This window comes from Rhineura floridana, chromosome 14 (genome assembly GCF_030035675.1).
Source record: "Rhineura floridana isolate rRhiFlo1 chromosome 14, rRhiFlo1.hap2, whole genome shotgun sequence".
In the NCBI taxonomy this organism is placed as follows: domain Eukaryota; kingdom Metazoa; phylum Chordata; class Lepidosauria; order Squamata; family Rhineuridae; genus Rhineura; species Rhineura floridana.
This window is the reverse complement of record NC_084493.1, coordinates 37193968-37219421: the sequence shown is the minus strand read 5'-3', so window position 1 is coordinate 37219421 and position 25454 is coordinate 37193968. Positions and strand designations below refer to the sequence as shown.

Sequence of the window (25454 nt, the reverse complement as noted above, 5' to 3'; positions counted from 1 at the left end):
TGCAAATAATTTTTACCAAAAGCCTGAGAACACAGCTCGCTGAATTTCCTTCTGTTTCTGTCTGCATAGGTAAAAATCTGTGACATGCAGATGCGTGGCACCCCGAGGGATTTGCTGCCAGGGGACCCCATTTGCAGCCCTGTTGCTGCTGTGCTTGCAGAGGCCACCATTCAGCTGATCCGCATCCTCCACCGAACAGACCGGTGGACACACTGCATCAACAAGAAAATGATGGAGCGGTTGCACAAGATCAAAACGTGCCTGAAAGAAGCAGGTCAGAAACTGAAGAAAAGCCGCTCTGTTCAAAGCAGAGAGGAGAATGACGCACGAGAGGAGAAGGAGAGCAAGGAGGAGGAGAAGGGCAAGCACAGCAGCCGGCATGGGCTGGCTGATCTTCCAGAGCTCCAGCTGAAGACTCTGTGTGTGGAGGTGTGGCCAGTCCTGGCAGTGATTGGTGGAGTTGATGCTGGACTAAGAGTTGGAGGCCGCTGTGTTCACAGGCAAACTGGGCGGCACGCCACCTTGCTTGGAGTTGTCAAAGAAGGCAGTACGTCTGCCAAGGTGCAGTGGGACGAAGCTGAGATTACAATCAGGTACAGTGTTTTCAGTAGTAGCATTAGACAAGTGACCAATTCTTAGTGCTTAGGAAACGTCCCTGACTTTTTAAATGTGAAATGAAAGTTGCTAATATTTGATGAGTAGTTGTAGATTGGATTGCCCATCTGGAAATAAATGTAGCTTGTAGCTTTTGAATGATACAGTTTTTGTGGCCATTGCCATGTGACACTGGGGTGAGTGACCCGTCATTTGTCATCTGAACCATGCAGGGGTGTGCAAGTGATCATGGTACCAAGTGCCTTGTGGCACCTTGGAGAATAACCCATTCCTTGTGACATATTCTGTGAGCCCCCAGAAGCTTATTCCAAAACAGCTTTTTGTTTGTTTTACTTGTTAAGGTGCTACCAAACCTTTTAAAAAAATACTGCAAAAAGCTCTTAGGTGGCCTATGCTATCTCCCTACTTAGTGCCTGCACCTGGTCCAGGTCCTGGGTCCTGTGTGCTCTCCTCAGTTAGGAAGCATTTTCCAAAACAAATATGTCTAATATAGCAAAAAAAACCCTCATTATTTAATGGTTACCTTTGCCCAGTATTTGGACTTAAATGATACAAAACTATGCTCATGCTTTGTTACCTTTTGCATCGAGTCTCGCCTCTCCCATTATCTTATCTCATTTCTTTCCCCCTTGTTTACATTTACTTTTTAGACTGTTGATTCATTTAGATTTTGATTAAATATATTTTACGTCTTATTTTGCCTACATTATTTCCTGTGCTTTCCTCCTGTCTATCCCTCACTTGCTTCTTCCTGTGTCATTCTGATCTTCATTAAAGCTTCCCAACTTTTTGGTCGCCTAGTGACACGCCATTGTATAATCTGGAACCTTGTGAGCCGCTGCCTTTTGACGTTGCGAGATTTCGTGGACTGACAGCCACGGTGTTGCTGGACCTCACTTATCTGACTGGCATCCATGAAGATGTGGGGAAGTCAAGTGCCAAGCAGAGACATGAGAAAAAGCACAAGCATGACACAGAAGACAAAGGAGATGTTGACCAGAAAACCGAAGGCGACTCTGGATCAGATGCCCGGTCGGTGCCAAGTGCTGAGGAGATCAAAGTCCATAGTGCTACAGGTTCAAAATCTGACAACGAAATTGCTTCCTTTTCCTTAGAATCTGTTTCCTTAGGCATGGAGTGCCAGCATCCAAATGCTGAAGGCAAAAAGAAGAATCACGAACATGCCTCCAAGAATCATGATGTTGTACAGTCGGAAATCAGAGCAGTGCAGTTATCTTATATTTACCTTGGTGCTATGAAATCGCTTAGCACTCTCCTTAGTTGTAGCAAATATGCTGAATTGTTACTGATACCAAAAGTCCTGGCAGAGAGTGGCCATAATTCTGATTGTGCAAGTTCTCCCATTGTTCATGAAGATGTGGAAATGCGCGCTGCTTTGCAGTTCTTGATGCGCCATATGGTGAAACGGGCAGTCATGCGCTCGCCCATCAAGAGGGCATTAGGACTGGCAGATTTGGAACGGGCGCAAGCAATGATCTACAAATTAGTGGTTCACGGGCTGTTGGAGGACCAGTGTGGTGGCAAAATGAAGCAAGGTACCCTTTAAATATGCAAATATATAGGTGTAAATTTGAACGTAGTGTGTGTTACATTGGTAACTGATGCCCTTTTCTTTTATTATTTGTTCTTGTGCGAAACCAGCGATACTGTTAGGTTGTTTCTGCAGAGTTGGCGTAACGTTGTATATTGTGGTGCTACGCTGGTGCAAGAACAGCAGTTGGTGTGCAGCATGCTAGCGTCAACCTCTCTTGCCCATTTCTGTCATTAGAAATGTGAGCTGTAATCATGCTTACCAATAGCCTTCCCTTGTTCATTCCCTGTCATTTGGCTTCATTAAAGAAAACTAATGAGTCCCCTTAAAAAACAAGCATAAACTTGGGATATTGCATTCAATGACGGTTTTCTAAAATGACACTAGTAAGTGTAGCACAGCAATTGCACTGCATTATTCTCTGGCTGGCATGCAGGAGGTGTCCAGAAACAGTAATTTCACTCTTTTCACAGCCTGGGACAGAGACAAACCAGCTCCTGCAACACCCTCCCAGTTCCTTGACTGCCTCTCCTAGGCCTCCGCTTCTCTAAACGAGCAAATGCTTTACATGCAGGTTCATTCCGTGGCATCGCCAGAAAGGATCTTGGGTAGCGGGCCTGTTAAAGACCTCTGTTTGACTAAGAGTTTGGGTGAGCTGCTGCCAGTCAGAGTAGGTAGCATTGGGCTAGATAGGTTCAACATAAGGTAGGCAGGTGGAACTGGACGTCTGGGGAAGTGCTGGAGCTCAAGTGGTAGAACCACCTGCTTTTGCACGCAGAGGGCTCCAGGTTCAGTCCTTGGCATCTCCAGAGAGGGATGTGAGAGACCTCAGTCGGAAGCGCTGGAGAGCTGCTGCCAGTCAGCATCTAAAGGACCAGTGGTTGGAGTCTGTGTCAGGCAGATTCCTGTGTTTCTTGAGATAGCAGGGAATGCAGCGGGGGGGGATTACAGAAGAGCATTGGCAGAAAGGAGGGTGCTTAAGGTCTTCTGCAAATCCCCCACAAACTAGTCTGCCTTTAATGCATGGCTGGGGGGGGGCACTTTAAAAATGTGGGTAGGGTATGGCTGAGTCCCTCCTCCCACCCCCCAATTATCTCCTCCTCTCGCAGTATTATTACATCAATTTCTGCTGCTCTCATATTGCTGCTGTCTTCTGGCTTCCCCTTTGATGCAACAAGATAAATTTCTGTCTGTGCAGCACAATCAGTAAATGAAAGACAGGCCAAAAAAGTCCTCCTCCTCTGTGCCAAGAGCCAAGGCTGCAGCCACCCTTTCAGCCCTCTGGTCTCTACGTGTGAACAATTTGCATGCCTTGGGCCATAGCATATGGGGAGGTGGGGAGCGTCACGCCCTGCTTGGAAGTGTCCCAAGGAGCCCTTTCTGCCTACTGCTGGATTGATTATTATTTACTGTTTATTTTTTATTTTGGTTCCTAGTCTGCTCTTCATCCACTCATGAACCCAGCATGGGTTACAACAATATAATACACATAAAAACAATTTAAAGCATAAAAAACGTACAATATCAAAATACAACACTACAGCAGATGGGCAACCAATCCAGTTTCAGCTGGCTACCTCAGGTCATCCCCCTCCCAAAGCCTGGGCAAAGAAGCACGCCTTGAATCAGTGCCGAAAGATGCATGATGACGGTGCCAGCCATATATTGGGGAGAAGGAATTTCCAAAAGGATTAGGTAGGCTTTTGGTCTTACAGAGTGGGTGGACTCTGTTTAGTCTTCCCCAACTTGGTATCCTCCAGAAGTTTTGGTCTACAATTCCCATCAGCCCCAGCATCATACAGCTGTGCTTGGGAGGGGCTGATGGGAGTTACCAACAATTTATGGTGGGGGCCAGGTTGGCAGAGACGGAGCCCTTCATCCAACAATCAAAACTTTAGAACCACATATAAGAATGTAAGGAGAGCCGAAGGTGCACCTCATCCACCAGCCTGTTCCCCACATTTGCTAAGAAGATGCCTTCAGGAAGCCCACAAGTAATAATAAATAATAATAATACATTTAATTTCTGTGTCGCCTATCTGGCCAATGGCCACTCTAGGCGACGTACAAGGCAGTTAAAACACAATATGATAAAATACAATGGTACAATATAAAAACAGTATAAAAAACAATACAGCAGCAGACAATAACATTAAAACAGGGTAGGAGGCATTTCAATCTCAGTAATTAACCCTCCCCGGAAATCCCAAAGGCCTGTTGAAAGAGCCAGGTCTTTAAAGCTTTACGAAATGTATTTAGGGAAGAGGCGTGCCGGAGATCTTGTGGAAGGGAGTTCCAAAGGGTGGGGGCCGCCACTGAGAATGCCCTCTCTCTAGTACCCGCCAATCTAGCTGTTTTTGTCGGCGGGATTGAGAGAAGGCCCTGTGTAGCTGATCTTGTCAGGCGGCATAATTGGCGGCGTTGAAGGCGCTCCGTAAGATAAACTGGGCTGATACCGTATAGGGATTTAAAGGTTAATACCAACACCTTGAATTGGGCCCGGAAAACAACTGGAAGCCAGTGTAGATCGAACAACACTGGTGTGATGTGATCCCGGCGGCGACTATTCGTAAGTAGTCGAGCCGCCGCATTTTGTATCAGTTGTAGTTTCCGGACCGTTTTCAAGGGTAACCCCATGTAGAGCGCATTGCAGTAGTCTAATCGAGAGGTGACCAGGGCGTGTACTACCAGTGGGAGCTGATGAACAGGGAGGTAGGGTTGCAGCCTGCGTATGAGGTGTAGTTGATACCAGGCTGCCCGGCTCACTGCCGAAATCTGAGCCTCCATGGACAGCCTGGAGTCAAGTACAACCCCGAGGCTGCGGACCAGTCAGGAGTATGCTGTTCTGTAATTGCCAGTAAATAGATGTGTTTTTTAAAATCCCAGTTGGCATCTGCATTGGATATGAAATCGTTTTTTATATATGCAATCGTTATAACTATGTTTCTAAACACAGTTATTTTATGTGTGTTTTATTGTATTGTGAGATTGCTTTGAGATGCTTACAGGAAGCAGTTCTTAAATGAAGTAGTAGTAGTAGTAATAATAATATCTAAATGATATGGGAAAAGAGTAAATTGTTCTGCAGAAGTGGACCAGCAAATAGAAGAAAGCGATCAAGCTCAGCAGGCCCAGACGCCTGTGACGACGAGTCCTTCTGCCTCCAGCACGACCTCTTTCATGAGCAGCTCTCTGGAAGACACGACAACGGCCACCACTCCCGTAACGGATACAGAAACGGTGCCTGCCTCTGAATCCCCTGGTGTTTTGCCTCTTAGCCTTCTTAGGTATGGGTTGACTTTTGACCTTGCTTCCCATAAACAATCCAGCAAGTTTGAAATCGTTTTTGATCTTGACACTTTTTTTTTTTGAAGATAGATTTCATTTACTGAAAATGTTTGCAAACAGTTTTAACAGACAGAATAGCAGGAAGCAATGCATCTTTTTAAAATAGCTGTTCCTTTCCTAGCTGATTTAAACTGTAGATCTGTGTGTGTTTTTCCTTACTGGTAATTTAATAATGATCTAGAGGTGCCAGACCTAATAGTGTTGGGGTATGCTGTCAGTTGTTGCATCACAGGCTGTGCTCATTTGAACCCTCGAACGGGTTTCTAAAACCACTTTTAAGGTTAAAGATGGCTTGTTTAGCAAGGAGAGGTGTTAAGGAAATTGCATGATCCAGCGAATGGGCACTGTTGTTGCTGACCTCCATATAAATCACACAGGTGAATTGCATCTGTTGCTTAATGATATTAGAGAGGCAGGTTTTTATCCTGTTTGTTGGCAGGCTAAAACTACTATCTATTGTTCTAACATATATTTGTATATATATATATATTTAAAGGCAAATGTTCTCCAGTTACCCAACTACTACTGTACTTCCAACAAGACGTGCACAAACACCTCCAATATCCTCTTTGCCAACATCTCCCTCTGATGAGGTTGGCAGGAGACAATCACTTACCTCTCCTGATTCTCAGTCTGCAAGACCTGCCAATCGGACAGGTAGGTTTTGTCCACAGTCTTCGTACAATGGGTCAATTTAAAAAAATATATATTTTTTTGCAAATTCATTTTGCCCTCTTTAAACCTGTACTGAAATCTGTGCGTTTCCACTTTTCCACAACCCACAGCTTTGTCGGACCCAAGCAGCCGCCTTTCAACTTCCCCTCCTCCACCAGCTATTGCTGTGCCATTGTTAGAAATGGGCTTCTCATTACGGCAGATTGCAAAAGCAATGGAAGCCACAGGTAATCTATCTGCTGTCGAGAAATCTGCACTGCACAGCTTTGTCTGAGAGAGTGCAAGGCTGAATGTTTCTACTTCTGTGCCAGGCAGACCCACATTCCACGCTAAGTATAAATGATATAAATTAAAACTGGCAACACATTTTCCTTCCTATATCTGTTTTTTGAAATTATTTGTACCAAAATTTATTAGTTTGGCTTGGGGTTGCAAAGAAGAAAACCCCTACGTATCTTTTCAAGTTCTTTGAGAGTCAATAAGCATTTGGATAATTGTGGTCCAGTAGACACTGTGTACTTTGGGAAAAAAAAGTTTTGATAAAGTGCCTGAGTAAGCTTGGCAGTCATGGGATAAGAAAATAGATCCTCTTATGGATCAGGAACTGGTTAAAGAACAGGAAGCTGAGAGCAGGAATAAATCGGACAGATCTCCCAATGGAGGGCTGCAGGAAGTGGAGTCCCCAAAGGGCCAGTATTGAGACCTGTGCTTTTTTATTCATAAATGACCTGGAGTTTGGGGTGAACAGTGAATTGGCCAGATTTGCCATTGATTCTACTTGTTCAGGGTGGTTACAACACAAAGGAGTTGTGAGGAGCTCCAAAAGGATGTTGCCAAACTGGGTGAAGGGGCAGCCGTTGGCAAATGTGATTCAGTGTAAGCATGTGTAAAGTGATGTACATCATGGCAGAAAAATGGTAAACTCACATAATATGCGTATGGGGTCTGAACTGCTGATGGCCAACTAGTAAAGAGGAGGTTGTGGTGGGATAGCTTGATGAAAATATCAGCTCAGTGTGGCTGCTATGAAAAAGGCGGATTCTAGTTAGGGGCCGTTAGGAAAGGGATTGAAAATAAAACGGCCAATGTCATAATGTTGCTGCCCGGGGCTCTTGCTGGGAGGAAGGGTGGGATATCAATCAATCAATCAGTGATGTTGTACAAGTCCATGGTGTGACTGCATTTGGAATACTGTATACAGTTCTGGTCTCCAGACCTCAAAAACAATATCGTAGGAGGTTCAAGAAAGGGCAATCAAAATGATCATGAGGCTGGAACAACTGAAAGTTGTGAGGAAAGGTGCAACGTTATTATTGTTGTTTATTGGGTCTTTCTAGTTCAGAGAAAAAGCGGATAAAGGGGGGACATGATACAGGCGTATAAAATTATTCATGGCATGGAGAAAGCGGATAGAGAGAGGTTTTTCTCCTCTCATAATAGTAAAAATGGGGGGCATCCAATGAAGGTGAAAGTTGGAAGGTTTGGGACAGGTAAAGTACTTCTTTGCGCAGTGCGGCTTCACTCTGGAATTGGCTCCCCAAAGCAGCAGTGATGACCACCAGCTTAGATGGCTTTGAAAGAAAATTAGACACTTTCAGGCAGGATAAGGCGATCAGTCACAATATTACGTATTGGAGGTGTTAACGTCTCTGAGTACCAGTACTGGAGAGCACAAGTGGGGAGAATTTAATAATAATAAATAATAAAATTTTATTTTTCAGTCGCCTATCTGTCCGGGTTAGGGACACTCTAGGCGACATACAACAGAATAAAAACAATACATATATACACTAAAAACAATCAAATTAAGCTATGGGATTGTGCTCATGTCCTGTTTGCAGGCTTCCCTTAGGCAACATGGGCCTTGGGTCTGATCCAGCAGGGCTCTTCATACGTTCCAGTGCAAAGGGGAAAGTGCTGTACAGCAAGTTGATTTGAACTTTCAAGCAAGCTTTTAGTCGTAGAACTTGTGCTGCCTTGGCATCAGAGCCGCCCCTAGGCACCAGGAAGCGGGGCAGTTGCCCCGGGCCCCACGCTTTGGTGGGGCTCTGCATATAAAAGCAGCCACCACGTTCTCCTCACGGCCGCAGTAGCAAGCTGAGGGGAGCATAGAAATGAGCTGGGAGGAAGAGGTGCAGCGGTGGTCTCCTGACGGCCGCGGTAGCGAGCCGGGAAGGAGAAAACCTTGCAGCGAGAAATGCTAAGCGAGTCTACAACAAAAGCTGCAAAAAAGGGAGCCGCAGCCAAAAAATAGAAAGCCGCCGCCGCCAACGAAGGCTGCAAAAGAGGGAGCCGCAGCCGCAAGCTCCTAGCAGCCGAAATACAAAGCCTCCACCGCTGCCTGGAGGAAAGGATATATATATAGAGAGAAAGCATGTGGGGGGGGGCAACTGTGCTTTTGGCCCGCGACCCGCACATGCTAAGGGAGGGCCTGCTTGGCGTGACCAAGACACTGCAACTCAGCCTATGCACACACAAGACTAGATGACAGTTGTTCCAATCTAGAGAGTTGTGGTTTCAGCAGACTCTGGTCTTTATTAGGTTAATTATTGAATGAATTGTTTTATTGTTCCTTGCAAAAATTCATGTTGTAACAAGCCAATTGGCCTCTAAAGTCTCATAGCTGCTGCTTTTTCTTTTTTTGTCCAATAATTTGCATTTGGGGCAAGAATTAGTCTGTAAAGTACAATGGGAAGGAGCACTGTCTTGAAGTTGGACAAGGAATAAGAGCCCTGGAACAAATAGTAGAAGGGCATAAACAGTTACCCACTAAAAAAATCCCTTGACCACTTCCTTCAGATTTCCAAGTGTGTTCAAGCTTGTCTCTATTTGTTCATTTATTTGATTGATTAGCTCATGTCCTGCCCTTCCTCCCAGAAGGAGCCCAGGGCGGCAAACAAAAACACTGAAAGCATTTTATAACATCTTGTAAACAAAATACTTTAAAGCATATTACAATAAAGCATCTTTAAAAACATACTAAAGCAAAACTTCTTAAAAACATTTTAAAAAACAAATTTAAAAACATATTAAGAAGCAATTCCAGCACAGACGCAGATTGAAACAAGGTCTCTACTTAAAAGTATCGTTGAAAGAGGAAGGTCTTCAGTGGGCGCCAAAAAGATAACAGGGATGGTGCCTGTCTAATATTTAAGGGGAGGAAATCCCAAAGTGTTGGTGCCACCACACTAAAGGTTGTAAGAAGCAGGGGAAGAAGTCTTGTTCATGTCGAGTCTTGTTCCAGCTATCAAGCATCATGCAAAGAAGCTCCTAAAAGGGCTCTTGCCATGAATTCACTGCCTTCACAGCCAAACTTCATAGAAGACATTCCTTTTTTCATAATTGGGTGAGATTTTGTAAGATGTTATTTTTTTTTGGCCTTTCGTAGGTGCAAGAGGAGAAGCAGATGCGCAAAACATTACAGTCTTGGCAATGTGGATGATAGAGCATCCTGGGAACGAGGAGGATGAAGAACCTCAGTCAGAAGAAGCAGCCGATTCCCGCCACGCCCCTGTGGTCTCTGGGGACAGTGGGAAGTCGAGCGATCAGTGTTTTTTGCAGACTCCTGGAGACATCCCTTCTGCTGATGCCACTGAAATGGAGGAAGGCTTTAGTGAAAGGTAACCTGTTCTTTTCTTCAGGTTGCGCTCACACCCTGTTAATGGGAGGACACATATTGGCTGCCCACAAGTGGTTGTTGCCAACGTGAAACTATTACATATTCATTATTAAAATGTGCAAAAGTTAAAAAATCAGACTAGCTTAGATGCAATTAGACAGAATCCATGGAGATTAGGTCTGTGAATCAGTGGTAGTCATGATGGTTTAATGCAGCCTTCCCCAACCTGATGCCCTCCAGATGTTTTGGACTACAAGTCTCATCAGTTTCAGCCAGCCCAGGCTTGTTGGCTCCACGAGAAACAGGATTCTGGGCTATAGGGACCCTTGAACTAGCTCAGCAGGCCTCTTCTGTTCTTAAGCCCCTACTGAAAAAGAGACGGGGGCACAAAAGGCAAGAATAAGGGGAGGGTGAAGGAAAAAGTAACTGTGTAATTCAGGTAGTCCGGAGGGTCTCGAGGCAAAAGTGCGTGTGTGTGATATATAAAACTTGCCACATGATCCCTCCTTTGAGCTAGGAGGAGAACAGCTGTCTCCTCTGCGCATCAACAAGAAAGTGCTAGCATTCCTTTTCGCCCAAGAAGAAGAAAAAAGGTAAAAGTTAACTCTTAAAAGGCGGAATATGGGTTGGATCAGGGTGGGAATTTAAAGAAAGCAGTGGGTTTTTAGATCTTTCCTAAACGTGATGAACAAAGGAGGAAGTGAGTTCCATGTGAAAACAGAAGAAATAGTCAAGATTGGACATAAAAGAAAGCATTCAGTCTTCCTGAATTGGGTGCCCTCCAAATGTTGTTGGACTCCAAACTCCCATCAATCTAAGCCAGTATAGTCAATGGTCAAAAGTGATGGGAGTTGGAGTCCAACATCATCTGGAGGGCACCAAGTTTCGGAAGACTAGTCCAGAGCATCATACAGACAAAAGAGTGGGAGGTACTGAAAAGGGACAGCAGGAACATAATATGAGGTTAGAGGTCACAAGGTTAAGATCTTTGAAAGTAGAAGGGATAATTTACACTGAATGTAGTAATCTGAATTACTGTTCATGAATATTTGACACATTGCAACATTTCTAACCTGTTCTGTACATTTCCAGCCACGATAATATGGAACATGCGGAAAATGCAGCATCTGGAAGTGGACCCACCTCAAGGGGTCGCTCAGCAGTGACCAGGAGGCACAAATTTGACTTAGCTGCGCGGACACTGCTGGCCCGTGCTGGTGGGTGGTCTGAAAACATTTTTCAATGCTCTTTTTTCTTCATTCCTTAACTTACTGCAGAGGGTACGTGCTATGTAGCATGGCATTCTAAAAGTGTGTGCTGATAATGAGGGTGTCAATGGGTATGTTTCATTTGCCAGTTTCAGCTCTTGTCAGAATTGTGCGACTAAGGAACAAAACCCAGAGTGGGACTGTGTAGGTAAGGTGAAGATTTTTGGTGGCTCTTAAGTTCTGAGAGATGATGTGAATTGGACTGCCATCAGCAAGACTGTTAGACTAGGAAAGAAAAAACTCCTCCTAGAGTCATGGGGCTGAACATGCTCCTTACTCCTCCCCCGCCCCTGCCCCCGTGTAAGTGCATGACATACAATCTTTGTGTTCTGATGGTGCTGGTGGTGAATCTCAAATGAAAGTGCACGGCACCTCTCCAGACAGGTCCCTGTAGTAAAAGTGTCCCCCATCATGACAGCTGTTTTGCTGATGTGTGACCTTGATGGCAGTTAAAATGCACTGCTGTAATTTACCTGCAAAATAAATTGTATGGTTTTCTTGTCTGGTTTCAGCGGGCTTGTACCGCTCTGTACAGGCACACAGGAATCAGAGCCGGAGAGAAGGGATCTCCTTGCCACAAGACCCTGGAGCACTGTATGACTTCAACTTGGATGAAGAGTTAGAAATTGACTTGGATGATGAAGCCATGGAAGCCATGTTTGGGCAGGACCTTGCCAGTGATAACGACATTCTGGGAATGTGGATCCCAGAGGTACTGGATTGGCCTACCTGGGTGTGTGTGATTGCAGCTGGGGCTGCTTTGCTTACTACTTGCTTTCTAGAAAATGAAATAACATTGTGCATTACCTAAGCAACTGTTTATTAACATTATTGTTGCCGAAGCTTATTTGGAAGGTTCCAGGCTCTTATCAGCGCACATGAATAGTCTCACATAGTTCTCATCTGTGTGTTCATGTGAAATCATTTCTCTTAACTGTTACTGCTTTCCTATTTGGCAACTGTCTTTTGCTTCAGGAAGTAACAATTAAGTCACCTTCTGTTTTAAAGGAAAAACAGGCAAGCCATTTTTTTATTTGTAGAGCTGCGTGATTTCATTCATCAGAATTGTTGAGTGGCTAATATTCCCCTACATTGGGGTGGGAATCTTGCCTGCGGGCTTGAGTAGGCCCACCAGACCTCCCCATGTGGCCTGCCAGGCTGTTTTGGCCAAGCCTTGCCTACTTGCCCCACACTTGGTGTCATATAAAGTCGCAGGGGTGGCACAAAGGGGTTTGCGGGTACCACTGATCAGCTAATTTGCAATCCACTTTGAAGCCCCAACTGTCAGCTGATCACCAGGACTTGAAGAGAGCACTGCACAGCCTGCACCAGCTAATTGTCAGAGCTTCAAGGCATAGCTGGGATCAGCTACTCTAGGGAACTCCTAGCGCACCTGAGGGGGCTGGAGGAAGTGGCTTGCTTTCCCAGTGCTGGAGGGGGGAGTGCTTTGAATCCAAACAGCTTTTTCTCAAGTAAGTGAGTACGATGGGTTAATATGCCCCTCCTGCTCACCGAGCAGGAAATCATGATGTTTAATTCTCTGCAGATGGGAAAGTGTTCCATCTTTAGGAGCATTTTCCCCTCTGCAGACTTCAGTGGAGCTCCCTGTAAATGCTGGTTACAGCACACTTCTTTGAACGCTAACAGGTGTCAGCCACATGACACCACCTGTCAAAGTTGGTCTGTAGGGAATGCGGGAGATAAGGATCTGCCCCGCTGGCTGAATCCATTTCCCCACCCTGCCCTGCATTTTGAATTTTTATAAAATCATTAGTTCAAACAAAGATTGACCTTTTTCTCTTCTGGGTTGCTGTTGAAATACTTCATGTTTTTTACAAAATTATCCAGAGCTAACCTTTTACTACACACATGTTTGCAAGTTCTATATATGCTTGGAATTTATACTTGCCTTGCACATTACGACTACTATGTGGTTTCTCATGTTTTGGAAAAATTAGGAAGCCAAAAAAAGGGGATGGAATGGCTCAAAATGATGTTCAAAATAAAAGTGTTTTATTTTACAATTTTACAACTACTGTATCACTGTACCTGGCAAGCCAAAGAGCCAGTCCAGCAGGATACGGTGGTTGATGGTATCAAAAGCTGCGGAAAGGTCAAAGAGAAGCAACAGGGTCACGCTCTTCCTCTCTCCCTCCCAGTTACGGTGAGCTGTCAGGATGACCCAGGCCAGGCCAGGCCAGAATCCAAACTGAAATGAGTGTTTTCTCCAAGGACATGTGAAATTGAATGGCCCCCACTCTCTCAAGCAGTTTCCCTTCGAACAGGCTGTTTGTGACTGGGTGGTAGTTGTCAGAAACCTTTGGGTCTAGGGGGGGCTTCCTAAGTGGTGATCTCACTACCACCTCTTTAAGGTGGCAGGTACGACCCTCTCGTGCAGTGGGGCGCACCTAGTCAACCCCTTCTAGCTAGATTCTATCAGCGGAGAGGGGCAAAGGTGAAGAAGGCACATGGCTAGCCACACAGCTTCAAGCATCTTGTCCATATCCTCAGGCTGCAAAAGCTGAAATTCATCCCACAATACCTGATCAAATTTTGTCTTGACTGGAGTCTGGCATCAGCTCCCTTCCTGGACAGCTGCCTTAATTCAGTAGCTCAGCCTTTCCCCCCCCTTGAAGACTAATATTGCCCACATGCACCATAGATGGCATTTTCTTCTGCTAGTTATTTAAAACTGGAGCTGAATCTGAATAATTCATTATTGATCCCAAAGTTCCCACTACTCTTTTCTTTTTCTTTCTGACATAAGATAGCTTCCTATGTTAGGCTTGTCAAGTTGTGCTTTGCAAATTGCATGTTTTCATTATGTTTTTCAGTTGGAGCAGTACATTCATTGGCACCTATTTAACGAATTTGCAGGCAGATTCTTCTAGGACAGACTTCCCCAACCTGATGCCCTCCAGATGTTTTGAACTCCCATCAGCCCCATCAGCATGGCCACCCAAAACATCTGGATGCCACCAGTTTGGAGAGGGCCGTCCTGAAACTATGTTGAGGTGAATAAGGGTTACACAAGAGCACATCAGTGCAGGGAAAGTTCCTGGTAGATTGTATCTTGTTTAATGCTTTGTGGGTTTGTTGTGAAAAATTTGCAGGAACGTGCTGAATTGTTTCTCCTTTATAATCTGTATAGTTTTAATGTAACATGCTTTTCACGTTGAGATTATAAATGTGTACTTTGATGATTTCACAGCAGTGCTCAGATGTGTTTTGGTTCTTGGGCTTCTAGTAAAGAAGTGTTTTTGGCTTAGCACCTTGATAAAGGCACTAAAAACTATAGGCTCTGGACTCTTAAAGATGTCCAGTGAAGACATAATTTGCCTTGATCTTGTTCTAAATCAGTTATGAATTGATATTCTGCAAGTGTCTCTGATCACTTGTCATGAAAAGTAAAAAACGCAGGACTATCTGCAGAATGATGGGAACTTTTAGCCAATCTGCGCATTACACAGAATGAGGAGGTAGATTAGACTGTATCAGATTGCAGCAGGCAGGTTCATGTTTTTGAATGCTCCCTGCATATAGTAAAATAGAACATGCAGAATAAATTGCTATACTAAACATTTCTTTCTTGTCAGCTGATTTACCAAGTGGAGGGAGGTTTTCATGTTTTTTTTGCTTCAAAAATATGACCCCACACCTGTCAGTTTCAAAACACCCCAGAATCTTCATCCTCATTTTGCCTAAATGTATAGAACAGTTTTTGCCTTGTTTCTAGCCCTTGCAGTTGCAGAAGTACTGTTCTTGCTAATGTGAGGGTGAACTTGTTTGCTTGAAGGAATTGACAGCCCTTCCCCATAGTTCATGGGATCTACGCTTTTTTCCTTCTTTCCCCAAAGCCCCATACAAAATGAACTGAATGCAAACAGATTTGTAAAAAGTATGTATGCAGCTAGACAAATTGTGCAGCACATGCAAATTAAGCATATGTAGGCCATTTTTCTTACTTCCCTTACAAAATTGAGGGATTGTAGCCAGAGAATTAGACTGTCTTAATTTTTTTGAATTCTACAACTGAAAAGTGCATGTCATTAAGTTACAAAAAAGTGTGAACTGCTTACTTCTATATACTTGATGTGGATGAAGTTGACCTTGTTCACCCATGGCAGCCTTTGCGAACCTCTTGCCCTCCAGCTAACTCCAGGTCCCGTCATCCCTGACTATTGGCCATGCTGGCTGGCACTGATTGGAGTTGTAATCCGAAACATCTGGGGGCCACAGGGTGGTGAAGGCCAACCCATGATGACCCAGGCTGTGTCAATGCTTTATTGCCTCCATTACAAGCTACAGCTGAATGCTGCTGATTTAGCTGTGGTCACAATGGTCCACCAAAATGAAATAGGAGTACTAGATTTTTTTAATGTACAAGAAAATAACTGCATAATTACATTGTGCAGCATGTTTGTGAATCTGAAGACAGAGAAGAAGTGGTAGTGTGTGAGTTGTGTGAATCCAGTGTTGTCAGCTTCAATCAACACATGAAAAGAAACCACCCTGGCTGTGGGCGCAGTGCAAACCGGCAAGGCTATCGCAGCAACGGCTCTTATGTAGATGGATGGTTTGGTGGCGAATGTGGAAGTGGGAATCCTTACTACCTGCTGTGTGGCAGCTGCCGGGAAAAATACTTGGCCTTGAAGAGCAAGTCTAAGACATCTGCTTCGGAAAGGTACTAAAGACAAGAGTGGCCAGGAAAAGAAAAAGGAAGCACTTATTGTGAAGAGCTGGAGTTCATAAGCCCATATGATGCAGGGACTAGAGGGGTGGGCTTGGAAGCTGAGAGCTCAGTTTAAAACCCTTGCTTGGCCATGCAGCTCCATTGGGTAGCCTTGGGCAAGTTGAGGCATGTTTAACCTTGAGAAGAGAAGACTGAGGGGAGATGTGATAGGACTGTTCAAGTACTTGAGAGGTTGCCACACAGAGGAGGGCCAGGATCTCTTCTCGATTGTCCCAGAGCTCAGGACATGGAATAATGGGCTCAGGTTGCAGGAAGCCAGAATTCGACTGGACATCAGGAAAATCTTCCTAACTGCTAGAGCGGTACGACAATGGAACCAATGACCCAGGGAGGTGGTGGGCTCTCCATCACTGGAGGCATTCAAGAGGCAACTAGACAGCCACCTTTCTGGTATTCTTTAAGTTGGATTCCTGCACTGATCAGGGAGTTGGACTGGATGGTCATAGGCCCCTCCCAATGCTACGATTCTATGATTCTCCCTGTCAGGTTCTCACAAAGTCATTGCAAATGCAAAAGGAGAGAGAACCCCATACATGCCACCTTGCCATGTCTGGAAAGGTATAACAGGTGCTCTGCGTGGCAAAGGTGCTAGGTTCAATCCCCAGTAACTCCCAGTAAAAGGGTCTTTGGTAGCTGGCCTGGGCAAAGACCTTAGTGTGAGATTTACAAAAGTCACTGCCAGTCAGAGTAGACTATACTGGCCTACATTGACCAGTATCCCAACTGTAGTTAAAACAGTATTGTAGGCAAAGGCCTCTTCCCTGAGACTTTGGATAGCTGCTGCTGAATAGATGATGATGATGATTATAGGGGTCCCTAACATGGTGCCCTCCAGGTGTTATTGAATGCCAACTCCCATTGTCCTCAGCCACCATGGCTGCTGGTCAGGGAGGCTGATGAGAGTTGTAATCCAACAGCATCTGAAGGGCAGTGAGTGTCCTGTCCTTGGACCAGAGGATGTTCAGCTAGGTGGACCAGTGATTTGACTGGTAATGCAGCCTCTGTGTGGAGGAAGGCTGGAAATGCACATCAGAACTTCTTGGTGGTACTGTTTGTACAAGATTCTCAAATGTGGACTTCAAATGAAATCCTTTGTAACATTTTATCATGAGGGGGAAAATATAATTACCACATTCTAAAATTATTTATGGAATCAAATATTAGACTTTAAAGACCATGTACTCAAACCCAGCTTTTCATTCCAGTGCTTTATACAGAATTTTGTTTTTGTGTTTCAATGCCTAGTACAGTATTGGTGCAAAATCATGTATAGACTCACAGTTATTAATAAACAATCCCTATGAACAACATATCAAAAATAATTCACTGTGCGTTAGTGTAACTTTTAATATCGTTTATCCCCAGCATACTAGTGTTCTGTGGCCCAACTATTGATTGGAACTGCCAGTGATTTGAAGAGAATCAGTACAACTGTGTTCAGTATGATAGGTACATCCCAGAATCCCTTACAGTGTCACAGGATCCTGGGATGCACCTTGACAGATCATGTGGTGCATCTTGCTTATTCCATAAGATGGCTGGAACCATACCAGGGTGATTAGACTGTTGAAAGGTAGATTCCTCTTCAGTGTTTCAACACTGCAGCTGTTTCTTATGATAGCAACTCAAACAGCTATAACTTAATATTCCCAAGCCTGGGGTGGGAAATTTGTAGTCTTCCAGATGTTGTTGGGCTCTACCTCTTATCAGTTGTAGCCAGCAGAGCCAACAATCTGGGAAGATGGGAGTTGGAGGCCAGCAACATCTGGAGCCCCCCCCACAGATGTTCCCCACCCTTGTCTGAAGATGATGAGGTGTTTGATTTAACAGCAGCTTGATGTCTTCTCTTTTTGGTGCAGATACAAAGGCCAGGCACCCGATCTAATAGGCAAGCAAGACAGTGTCTATGAAGGTACTTCTTTATGTAGGTCTTTCTGATGACACCAGTGCATAGCTCTAGCTTTGCATTAAAATGTTATACCTAACTACAATTTACTTATGTAATGCTAGAAGACTGGGATATGTTGGATGTCGACGAGGACGAAAAACTGACGGGCGAAGAGGAATTCGAACTGTTGGCTGGACCCCTCGGATTGAACGATCGCCGCATTGTGCCTGAGCCCGTTCAGTTCCCCGATAGTGATCCACTGGGAGCCTCCATTGCCATGGTTACAGCCACCAACAGTATGGAGGAAACACTAATGCAAATAGGTAAACTTTAGGTAGAGAAGTAATTGCCTGAAGTCTCGCACTGTTTCTCTTGGCCATGATCTCTGAGCGTGCTCGCTCCAAGACTGTAGCCAAAGCAGTTGGCTTCCTAATGTTTTCAGGTGGTGGTGGTGGTGATGGTATTGCTGCTGTGGATAAGAGGGCGGCTTTGCAGAGCCTCCTGTGTCATCACAAGCTGGGAAGACTTCCAAGCAACATGCCCCCTTCCTTGCCCCCCTTTTTAATATAAAGGAACTGTGAGGAGGAATGTCAGGTTGGTTTAGGGTTGGGTGGGAACGGAAGGGTTTTTATGGTAAAGAGGGTGTGAGGAGCATCCTCAGAAGAAATTGTGGATATATTATTGTTCACTAGATGAGTAGTGATTCAGCTACCCCTTCTTGCACGATCTCTGCTGGATTGAACCAAAGGTCTGTTTAGTCCATCATCTTGTTTCCAGCTGTGGCCAATTGAGATGCTTCAAGGGTTAATAGGCCTATATGTAACACTCCTGTCAGCAAAGGCGAGGTGGAGAGAGACCAGTGCGAGAGAGAGTTTTGAACTGCCCACTATTAACTTGAGCAGGAGAGATGGCAATTGTATCTGTCTTTGTCCAGTTCAGAGCGGGAATCACGAGTTGGAGACAAGGGTGCAAGGAACTCTTGCTTTATTAACGTAATGGATACATCAAAGGCTGAGCGCCTCATAGAGAAGACCCTATGCTAACTCACTACAAGTCCCTAACTACCCTCTAGACATGCTCTGCAACGTGTGATGAAAGTTGACTCAGCACCCCATTCACAGTGTGGCAGTCTTAAATAGGAGAGGTCTTGGAGCGTAACCTCTCACTCCTTCGCACACACGCCCTCTGCCCTGTCCGCTTCTCCCTACGTTGTGAGCGCGGTGAAGGGGGGCGAGTCTCCACGGGCTCATCTGACAGAACAGGGTCCTCATCTGCAGGCGGGGAAGCAGAGGGCTGGGAAGCGTCGGGCATCTCTAGGATACTGCTTGGCATAGGAGGAGTTACTGCTCTTTCGGAATCCTCCCCTAACAGCTCCACGGGGGTGCTTGATGGCTGAGCGCTGTCCCATTGAGGGGCAGGGCCATCCGTGGGAGGTGGTGGGGTGGCTAGCTCGCTCTCTTTCTCAAGGTGTGGGCTAGACTCAACAACAGCTGGATTGTCCATGCCTGCTGACGGCTGAGGTGCCTGCAACTCATGCCTTCCCTCCTTGATCCTTAGGAGAGAGGCTGGGCTCAACACCCCTGAGCTCAACAGTCTTGTGCAGTTGCGTCCCTCAAGCCCTTGAGAACAGGGCAGATGAACCATCTTAATTATGTCCTACATTTGTACCTTCCAAGTCACTTTTTAAAATGTTTGTTTATTAATTAATTTATGAGTTGCCTTTTTTAAAATGTTCAAGGAGACGTACCCAGATAAATCAGGGTTTTGTATCTCATAAATTCACGTGTGCTGCAATGTTTCCCTTGAACTCAAGGCTGCCATGGCTCCGTAGAGAAAAGTTCTTCTGGCAGAATCACCCTGGGAGAGCAAGCCGCTGCTCTGGTAAATCCACATGACCGTGTGATGGCTTTAAGGAGGGTGACAGCAGCCGCTCAAGTTCTTCTGGCAAGAACAATGGTCATGAGAGCCCTCTCGCTTCTTTCTGTCAGGTTTGTCAAGCTCTAGAGAACCCGATTTAAACTCCTGTGATTGATAGCTTGTGTTATCTGAGACAAAATTGAAAGGAAAGTAGAAGCCAAGCAAGTTTTGAAAATGGTTGTAAGTTTTTGGTGGGGTAAAATACTCTTCTAAAGGACACTAGGGGAGTAGGGCTATTTTCCATCCAGAGGCAAACTTTCAGAAGTATATATGTGGTAATTTCAAAGTATGTTTTTTCTAGAGGATTAATGATTTTAAACATCAATGAAAAGTTCAGCGCACCAGCACTCCCTACACGTGGCTCAGGGTAGCCGCAGCGGTGCCCTTTGGATGGTGTGGACTGTAACTCCCTGACCATTAGGATGCTGAGTCAGACCATTGGCCCGTCTTGCTCAGTATAGTTGACACTGACTGGCAGCGGCTCTCTGGGCTTTCAGACAGGGAGTCTCTCCCAGCCCTACCTGGAGGTGTCTTTGAGGACCTGGGACCTTCTGCATGCAGAGCAGGCACTGTGCCATTGAGCTGTGGCTCTGCCCATGGCCATTGGCCATGCTGACTGGGGCTGATGGAATTTGTAGTCCAAAACATCTAGAGCATGCTATGGTGGCTACCCATGACATCGTCATCATCATCATCATTATTGTTGTTGTTGTTATTTCCATTTATAGACCGCTTACTATCTAAAAGATCTCAAAGCAGTTTACAATAGAATACACAAGGTACAATAAAACATAACAAATTAATTTACAAAGCAAAATACATGAACAACATCCATATGTAGTACATAAACAAGAATGAAACATGGCTCCATCCAGTGGCCCAAACACTGGGCTCCTCTCCATTTTGGATCTTTCACAGTGAAGACAGGCTTGACCGAAGGCAGGGCTCGGAGGCGCCTCCCACTTCCTTTCTTAGGCTTATCTTGTGCTGAGTAAGACCATCTAGCTCAGTATCGTCTGCACTGACTGGCAGTGGCTCTCTAGGCTTTTGGCCGGGGGATGTGCCCAGCCATACCTCCAGATGCTGAGAATTGATGCTCTACTGCTGAGCTGTGGCCTTTCCCAAAGAGTGCTTTTGTTAACGGCAGCTGCAGTGTGTAATAGGTGCTTTGAGATGTGAATATTTGTGTGTGTAGTCCACAGGCAGAAAAAAAATAACGTTTCCCCCCTCTCAACAGTGGGTCTAGTTGCAGTCTTGCAGCTGGGCTTGAGTCTTTGGGCTTAACTGATATCCGGACCTTGGTCCGACTGATGTGTCTGGCTGCAGCGGGGAGAGCAGGCCTCTCTACGAGTCCCTGTACTGTATCCGGTTCCTCCGAGAGATCTCGAGGAGTACATAACAAAATGAGCAAGCCCATTTCCTGCCTGGCCTATCTGAGCACAGCCGTTGGTTGTTTGGCTTCAAATACTCCAAGTGCTGCAAAACTGCTGGTTCAACTGTGTACTCAGGTAGGATTGACCATCCTTGTGCTCTGGGTTTTTATTTTCTGCTACTAAGTATTTTCTTGCTGCAGTGGCTCAAGAAGTGATCAGTAAGTTGATTTTATGTATATAATGAAATCTTGCACATTTTCAAGCCCTTGAGCAAGTTGCCTTTAATTTTAATGTAGGCCTATGATTTTATTTTAATTTAAACTAAATAGGAGAAACTAGGAACTTAAGAAAGCCTTTCTCTGAGTAGAGACTTCCTGGCTTATTGCAGTTAAACTGGAAAGAACATTCTACTGCAGCCTGCTTGCTCCCACTTGGCTCCTCCTCTGGTGTGAGTGAGATGCACCTGGTAGCCTTCCCACTATGTCAAAAGCAGGGTTTGTGCTTTGTTTCTCCTTAACCAGCCGCTAGCAATCATAGCTTGGCTGGGACGTGATGGGAAGCGAAGCTTTCTGGTTTCTTTTTCCTGCACAGGGAGGAAGGAGCAAAGGGAGGAGGGGGAGGCAGTGTGCATCAGCACATTACTCATTCCAGATAAACCATGATCAGTGAGCTCCGGCCAATTGTTATGTGCACATGAGACAGATGTAAATACTTTTTTTTCTTTGTCCCTAAATCCTAATGATTAATAATCCACAAATACTGATCTGTTAATGGCCTTTGACCTTATATGTAGTAATTGCACCTTGCTGAATAGAAACAACATAATAAGTGAAGATAATCTCTACCTTTCAGGTGTCTAAATCTGTTTGAAAAATCAGCACAGTTGAAATGATGTGTGTTTGAAAACGTCTGCATTGGCCGTTATAGCGCTTTTGTTTTTCCTTGTTTTTGTAGAACTTGATTTCAGCAGCAACTGGTGTCAATTTGACTACAGTGGATGATCCAGTGCAACGAAAATTCCTGCCAAGCTTTCTGCGAGGAATCGCAGAAGAGAATAAGCTTGTAACATCACCCAACTTTGTTGTGACTCAAGCGCTTGTAGCCTTGTTGGCAGACAAAGGGGCCAAACTGAGACCAAATTATGATAAAGCAGAAGTTGAAAAGAAAGGTAATTATTCTGAACAGGATGTCACTTTCAGTGCAGGGACTATAAATGGGAGCTCCCTGTAGTTCCTTACCATTTCATGGGTAGACAAAGGTTGAGAAACTTGTTTATTTTATATTAGTCCTGGAAATCTGGTCACTGCATCTCAGAAAGGATATTGTAGAGCTGGGAAAAGGGCAGTCAAAACGGTCAGGGGGTTGGGGATTCATCCCCTGTGAGGAAAGGTGTTTGGGGCTTGTGAGTTTAGAAAAATAGGGACGGTCAGGGAAGAGACATCATAGAGGTGCATAAAATATTGCCTACAATATTACCTACTATGGAGAAGTGGACAGGGAGAAGTTCTTTTCCCTCTCTCTCATATTATTAGGACCCAGGGTCATCCAGTGAAACGGAATGCTGGGAGATTCAGGACTGGAATACGCTCCCACAAGAGGCAGTGAAGACCACCAACGTAAATGACTTTAAAAGGGATTTAGGCAAATCCATGGGACAAGGCTGTTGATGGCTGTATGTTCCTTCCAGGATCACAGGCAACATGCCTCTCTATTCCAGTCGCTGGGGACCAACGGTGTGAGAGAGGGCTCTTGCTCTCATCTCCTGCTTGTGGGCTTCCCATAAGCAACTGGTTGGCCACTGTGGAAAATTGGATGGTGGACGAGATCAGTCTTTTGCCTCATTGAACAGTTCTCTTCTTATGTTCCAATCTGGCCTCACAGAGTCCTGTTGGTTTCTGTAAAATTGCAGTTGCAACGTGGTGTTAGAAATAAGTTCCTAAGACACTGAGATAAACCTATGTTTATAGGGGAGTATATGCATTGTTAATTTTCTGTTTGCTAGAATGCGGTGTTCCAGCAATCCTCTTTGGGAAACGGTGGGGAGGCACATCAGTTTTGTATCCAGCGATGGAGTAAGGACACATGGAAACCTGAGCCAGTTGTTTTTTCATCTTCTTGGAGATTTAAGATGTATGGGTTGGGTCCCCCTTCAGTTCTTCTTTGTTTTGCAGACTGTGGGTAACAGTGTTCGGCTTTATCTGCTCTTGGCACTCATCTGGGCATCATCTCATTGTTTTGTCTAAGCAGGTATTATTGCCCATTTGTATGCCCATCCTTCCTGTGATCCTTCTGCTGTAGGCCCTCTGGAGCTGGCTAACGCACTAGCAGCTTGCTGCCTTTCTTCAAGGTTGTCCTCGCAACACAGGCAGTGGGCTGCTCAGCAGCTGGTGCGGACTCTTGCAGCTCATGATCGTGATAACCAAACCAGCCCCCAGACTCTTGCAGATATGGGCGGGGATCTGCGCAAATGCTCCTTCATCAAGCTGGAGGCTCATCAGAACAGGGTAACCATCCCTTCAGAATATCTTCATCCCTATTTGTAAATGGTATTTCTCTTTAACTTGTGGGAGGTGCTTGCTAAACCTCTGTCTTATGTATTAAGCATTGGACTTATCTTTATCACACAGGTGTGATCAGCCTTTATCACACAGTTGGTGAAGATCATCCTTCACCAATCTGATGCCCTCCAGATTTGGACTATAATTCCATCCATTCCAGTCAGCACAGTAGTGCTCCCATTAGCCCCAGCATCATACAACTGTGCTGGGTGGGGCTAATGGGAGTTGTAGTCCAAAACATCTGACAGGCATAGGTTGGTAAAGGCTGTATTCAGTAATTGTATATTACTAGTATTTAAAAGTACAAATGTTTAAATCTTTGACTTGCAACTTTGCAATTATTATTGGTGTTAATAGGTAATGACATGTGTGTGGTGCAACAAAAAAGGACTTTTAGCAACAAGTGGCAATGACGGAACAATTCGGGTGTGGAATGTTACGAAGAAGCAGTACTCATTGCAACAAACATGTGTGTTCAACAAATTGTAAGTGATCCTTTGAGACGTTAATTTGGTCAGCTTAAAATGCCAGTTCTCCATGAGATGGTGGACACACAACATGGTGGGTTACGCTACTCCCTCGTGGCCGGAGATGGGAAAAATACAAACTGGTCTTTGTCTGTTACACTCCCCACTCCACCTCAGTCCATCTTCTGTCTCAGCACGGAGCAGATATGATTTGCTTCACTCTTCACAATTGTCCACTTTTTTACAGGCTTGTGACTCCTTACAGTTTTTAATGTTATGGATGTTGTGTGAGTGAGTGGTTTTTGTCCATAATCGACAGTGTGTGTATCTGAGAATTTCCATCTCTGTGTATGTGCGCTTCCAAGTTCCTTTCATATGCGTTTTGCTTAAAATAAAAAAACCCTTTCTATCTCGTCTGTAGGCTAAGTAATTGCTGTTCTTCCTATTGCATTTATGAGTGAGAGTTTGTTTTTTCCAACACTTCTACTGTTATCTCGGCACAGTTCCCCCCCCCTCCCCGATTCACTCTGTAACGGGGAAAGATAGTGTTTAAAGCTTCCTGTTTTTAATTGAAATGTGGGCAAAGTCTCCAAGAGGCCTCCCACCACACTGCCAGATGCGGCACGAGCCTTTCAGTCTTGCTCGGACTTCGCTCGATGAGACAAGCGTTGGGGGAGCAGTTAACAAAATGGCAGGCAAAACCGCCACAGCGCCTTTGAAAACAGCCTGTTCAGTCATGATCCCACACAGTGCTGGCGACCAGCACTCGGCACCCATATTAACTTCTGCTGAGTTGCTAGAATCAAGAAAGGCACGCTACATGGGGGAGGCATAGCCTAGGTGCTCTGGGTTGCTGAAACATAATGGTGCAGCGCTACAGGCAGCAGAGAGCCACGCAGCTGACCTCTCTCGGAGGAAGAGATGGTGCTACAAACAGCCCAAAGTACAGACAGCAAGTTTATGTGCATTGTCCACTTCCAGGGATGCGTTTGTAGGTTTTCAAGCCACGCCACCGCAAGAGCAGCAGTCACAGACTATGTCTAATAGTAAGGACTGTGATTACTATGAACTGGGGTGTGGGACCATTATCTAGAACCTGTTCAAATGCATGTTTTCACAGTAAATTCAATTTTCTATGCGTTTAGTAAAATTTCATCACCTCTATCCCATCTTCCTAATTTGTAGATGATATTAATATTGTTGCCTGCTAAGCATGAATTGTTTTTTTTCTAAATGGCAGTTTAAATGGGCCATGGGCAGCTATTTTGTCTTGATTTTCCAGAATGCTTGTGTACATTGTGACCTTGGCAAAGTGGCCTTGTCCAGCCATATTCAAGTCAGCTGATTCCCAAAAGGCATGTGATATGTCTTTTGAGTGAACCTTACCCAATGCTCATAGAAATTACTTTATGAGGTCCTTA

At 44.9% G+C, this 25454-nt stretch overlaps 1 protein-coding gene across 7 annotated transcripts in view; it reads left to right on the top strand.

Moving 5' to 3' along the window:
• Nucleotides 1-25454, top strand: part of HERC1 (HECT and RLD domain containing E3 ubiquitin protein ligase family member 1) — a 167787-nt gene that overhangs the window by 94926 nt on the left and 47407 nt on the right. For 3 of the 7 annotated variants that reach the window (XM_061594925.1, XM_061594922.1, XM_061594928.1), the window contains exons 37-52: nucleotides 70-593; nucleotides 1393-2171; nucleotides 5256-5454; nucleotides 6012-6172; nucleotides 6301-6417; nucleotides 9579-9810; nucleotides 10902-11026; nucleotides 11590-11810; nucleotides 15493-15761; nucleotides 17690-17742; nucleotides 17841-18041; nucleotides 19532-19706; nucleotides 20873-21143; nucleotides 21963-22176; nucleotides 23256-23512; nucleotides 23924-24051. In XM_061594925.1, the coding sequence (XP_061450909.1) occupies nucleotides 70-593; nucleotides 1393-2171; nucleotides 5256-5454; nucleotides 6012-6172; nucleotides 6301-6417; nucleotides 9579-9810; nucleotides 10902-11026; nucleotides 11590-11810; nucleotides 15493-15761; nucleotides 17690-17742; nucleotides 17841-18041; nucleotides 19532-19706; nucleotides 20873-21143; nucleotides 21963-22176; nucleotides 23256-23512; nucleotides 23924-24051 (3926 nt within the window). The remainder of the gene's footprint in view (nucleotides 1-69; nucleotides 594-1392; nucleotides 2172-5255; nucleotides 5455-6011; nucleotides 6173-6300; nucleotides 6418-9578; nucleotides 9811-10901; nucleotides 11027-11589; nucleotides 11811-15492; nucleotides 15762-17689; nucleotides 17743-17840; nucleotides 18042-19531; nucleotides 19707-20872; nucleotides 21144-21962; nucleotides 22177-23255; nucleotides 23513-23923; nucleotides 24052-25454) is intronic. The other 4 variants (XM_061594923.1, XM_061594927.1, XM_061594926.1 and 1 more) reach the window with 4 other exon arrangements.